Source organism: Morone saxatilis, unplaced genomic scaffold (genome assembly GCF_004916995.1).
Source record: "Morone saxatilis isolate NCDOM2014 unplaced genomic scaffold, NCSU_SB_2.0 Contig14, whole genome shotgun sequence".
NCBI classification, from domain to species: domain Eukaryota; kingdom Metazoa; phylum Chordata; class Actinopteri; family Moronidae; genus Morone; species Morone saxatilis.
This window is the reverse complement of record NW_023339696.1, coordinates 3,626,035-3,630,284: the sequence shown is the minus strand read 5'-3', so window position 1 is coordinate 3,630,284 and position 4,250 is coordinate 3,626,035. Positions and strand designations below refer to the sequence as shown.

General features: G+C 42.8%; 1 protein-coding gene across 1 annotated transcript in view; it reads left to right on the top strand.

Annotated features, from left to right (window-relative positions):
• The window catches only part of hoxb8a (homeobox B8a), a gene marked incomplete at its 3' end in the record, with an annotated part of 6,884 nt that extends 2,634 nt beyond the window's left edge, over positions 1-4,250 (top strand). Inside the window, exon 2 of the mRNA XM_035654979.1 lies at positions 3,952-4,250. Coding sequence (XP_035510872.1) covers positions 3,952-4,250 — 299 coding nt within the window. The remainder of the gene's footprint in view (positions 1-3,951) is intronic.

The window sequence follows — 4,250 nt, the reverse complement described above, 5'->3', positions numbered from 1 at the left end:
TGTGTGTGTGTGTGTGCACCTTGTGTGTTTGCGTTGAAGGTTTCCTGTTTGTGCGGCCTGTACATTGTCATAATTTACATCTTTAAAGCCTATGTTATATTTTCCTAGCACTTGTCTCGACCTGCTCCCCTGTGTGCGTAACGGCTTCTCAAATCATTCCCAGCTTTTAAATACGAGCGGCCACACCGAGCACCACTTCTTAAGGGCTTCAGTCCTTCTTTGCCAGCGATGGCAGTGATTAGTCCCATGATTAATAGTTTTCAAACAGTATATTTGGGTTTAATGGCGTGCCGGCCCGGGTGCAGGCAGCTCAGACCGAAAAGTCGAGGCAAAAACAGGAAACCAGCCGTGTCAAGCCGCGCTGCTCTGCGCCGCTCAAGTCCGAGAATGCTTTGTGCACACGCAGTTAGAGCCCGTGCACGGTCTGATGGGATATTATCGTTGCTCAGCGTGAGGATTTATTAGTTATAATAGCAGAAAAAGGCGGACGGTCTTTTGTGGCTGAAACGGGAGGATGGAGCGCAGCGGCGGAGGCGGGTATCCTCCCCGTTTAGCTCGGAAATTCCCCTTTAACGAGGGCTTACATTTCATAATTTGTCTTATAAAGAGGAATCTCGCCTCCTCCACACCTCCACAGCTTTTATGTTATAATCCCAGCACCGAAGGAGGCTCCTGCTCGCTGAATATGTCTTGAAATACTCCCGAGCCCCCAAGCTGCAGGTTTAATATCCGAGTTTGGTTCTAAACTCCTGAATATGAGCCGTTTTTACGACTTTTACCGCTGCGGATGGAAATGTTGATAAATCATTGTCTCTGTACGACTTTAAAATGAAAAAAGGAGAGTAAAATCTGATTAGGTCGAAGAATGAATGTATGTCTCTAATGGTATTAGTGTCTTTTGCCTCGGCTCTCATTGGCATCTGTTGTGGAGTGCAAACCTCTCGTCCAAAATGTCAACTACCAACTGCCATGCATTTGTTTAGGGCTTATTTAATTGGCTTCGTAAAGGTTTCATATGTAATAGGTCTTCAAAATGTTTCACAATCCCAAGGCTTGTATCATTTTCTCAGGCCGTTAAAGAGCATGTAATCCTTCAGCTGACGCTAAACCAGGAAAATGTCAAATAAATGATGCAAATTTTAGGATTTATTCCTCCGAAAGCTCTTTGATCCGCCTCTGCTGTATATGGAAGGTGTATCTCCACACACTTTGTGCGGTGCACAGACGCAGCCGGGGTTGGGGGTTAAATTCCCCGTGCATGTTGCTCCATCAAAACCTCTTCGGATCAAAGCGTCCGCGCTGTCATTTTATCCTGGAAAAGTGTTTCTCATTTCCTTTAATTCATGGCTGGTGACAGCAGTGAATGTGGCGCCCACTTCCCTTTAGTCCCTATAGCACGAAATCACGGCGCCAGCCCTGTGACAGATAACACATACAAGAAGACATTTACATCACTTACAAGTTCATGCGTTTCCATAAAGACTCCCTTGTCTTCTTATTCTCCTGGCTGTTTTACCATAAAAAGCAGCTCTGTGTCCATACAAAGACACTTTGAGACCATGAGAGTCACAGCACTTTCTTAAAAGTAGAAAAACACCCCGCTGGACTTTGCTTCGTGGTAGATATGTCTATGCATACAATGGATATTGAAGATATTTTTCACCCGTAACCTGCAGGCTTTATATAATGTGATCAGAGTAGATAAGACTTCTATGTGATTATAGCAGTAAATGCGCTTCCATCAAAGTCATTGTGCTCTTCCTTAATGTAATCCAGAAACTTTACTGTCCTGGAAGGACGGTGTGTGTGTGTGTGTGTGTGTGTGTGTGTGGATGGGGGATCAGACTTTATTGTTTTAAAAAAAAAAAAAGAAATTATGAAGGAATAATAGACATCAGAGAATTCACTTAAATTTTTCAACAAAAAAAAAAACACCTTTCTTTTTAGGGATGCTTAACTTGCCAATTGATGCAAAAATCTGAATTTCCCTTCAGATCAGTGATTTAGAAGCAGCCGTTTTCACTTCAGAGCTTTATGATCGCTGGCATGTTTTATCCGTGCACGGCGCAGAGCTCCTTTTTTATGGTACAATAATCGAAGAGGAAGACAAACAGTTTTATGGAAATATAATCACTTGCACAAATGTCCTGTAAGTGTAAAGTGTCGGGAGTTTGCTGCCAGGCTTTCAGTTTTATTCGCCCTCTTTATACTGAAATAACGTGGACTTTATTAGGGGGGCCGTAGAGGAAGCAGCATAAATCTTTTTTAATAACAGATATTTTCAGTGCTGCCACCAAAGTTAGAGAATTAGGCTACTTTAAGCATTTATAATTATCCAGTTTGATAGAATTAGCGTGTATGAAATATTAAAAAGAAAATACATTGCAAGGGCAACATCCGTCTGTCCTGTCCTGGTTCATAACACGCAGGTGAATGATGCTATCACTGGTTATTAATTGAAAAAAAGCCATGAGCTTTTTCTCCAATGCGTGTGCACACATATCTCGTGCGCGTTTATTAATTATTTATGAATTTTATAATGCGTCTGTGTGAGTACCGGGGTTCTCTGACTGCGCTGCTTTCAAAGCTGCGAAAACAGACAGAGCGAGCAGAGTAAATGATGACCTGATGTTGGTTTGGAAATAATATGTCTTTATCTGTCTTCATCTTTGCACCATTTTTAATTAAAAGTCTTTGTTCGTCATTAAAGGGAGAGCTTTAATCGCTGTTCTGATCTTTGCTGTGCGGGATCCTTTTTCCTTTTAAAAGTGTTTACGATGTATTTATAGCATCAAATATTCATGTTCACTTCTGTAAGTGCTCAGTCGATTAGTCTGCGTTATATAAGAGTGTTCTTTTTCTTTTTTTAACAATGACTGAGCAGTTGGCTGATGGTGCGAGTATGCATTGAAAGACTTCTGTTCTTGGACTCGTGTTTAAAGAGTAGTAGTAGGAATAATGTGTGCGTGAGTGCGTGCGTGCGTGTGTGAGTGAGAGAGAGAGAGAGAGAGAGAGAGAGAGAGAGACCCCTGGACATTAAAGTCACATGAGGATCACATGGTTGTACAACGTGCACTGATGTGGATGTTACTAAAGAAATGATGTCTTATGTATACATGTACAGTGTGTATCTATGAGCATCTATCAGTGTATTTGGGATCACAGCGTTCTGGCAAACTCGAAGGCAAATGTTGACCGTGTTAACTCAAGCAGAGAACCAAGGAATTCATTGGTATTCTGTGTGATGGATAACTTAAACAGAAGTACTTCCTCCTAACATCAGTCAAATAAACTGAAGTATTCAACCTCACACACTTACCAAACCCTAACCAACAATCTTTATAGTTTCAAATGTAGTGAAATTCTGCCATCACTTGTTCTAAAATACAGGCAGTGTTGAAATGATTAGTCGATTAATCGTTAGTTAACTAATTTGTTGGTTTTCTCAATTATTTGTTCATCTTTTTTTTGAAGAAAGACAAATATTCTTCTGTTTCAGCTTCAGAGTTGCTGCTTTGTATAAGTATGATGTGACTGTTTATTGAGAGATCTTTGGGTTTTGGGTTGTTTGTTGGACAAATAAAGAAGTATGAAGATGTCACCTGGGACTATTATGTTAGTATTTATTGACATTTTTATATAATATTGTCTACATTGTGTGGGTTGTGTTTTTCAGTTATTTCGGATGTTACATGAGTCTTTCTCGACATGTTGTAGCTGTCATAGAAAACTGAAGTTGTAAGGTAGCAGGTAGTAGAATTTCAGGGTAAGATAACCATCTCGGTTTCACGGCATAATGCTTGTACAGTTATTATCCCTATCATCACCTCTCCACGTCAGGGCGGTGATAATGGACCACTAAGACGTAAGAATGAAGCTAGTTTGCCTCTAACAATGTCTCCCCCTCTCCCGTGTCCCCCCTCTCCTCACCCCCCCACCTCTCCCCAGTAGCTGCGGGCAGGAGGCGGGGCCGGCAGACCTACAGCCGCTACCAGACTCTGGAGCTGGAGAAGGAGTTCCTGTTCAACCCCTACCTGACCCGGAAACGCCGCATCGAGGTGTCGCACGCGCTGGCGCTGACGGAGCGGCAGGTGAAGATCTGGTTCCAGAACCGGAGGATGAAGTGGAAGAAGGAGAACAACAAGGACAAGTTCCCCAGCAGCAAGAGCGAGCAGGAGGCGGTGGAGAGGGAGAGGAGGGAGAAGGAGCTGCGGGATGGCAGCGGGAGTGGCGGGGGAGGAGGAGGAGGA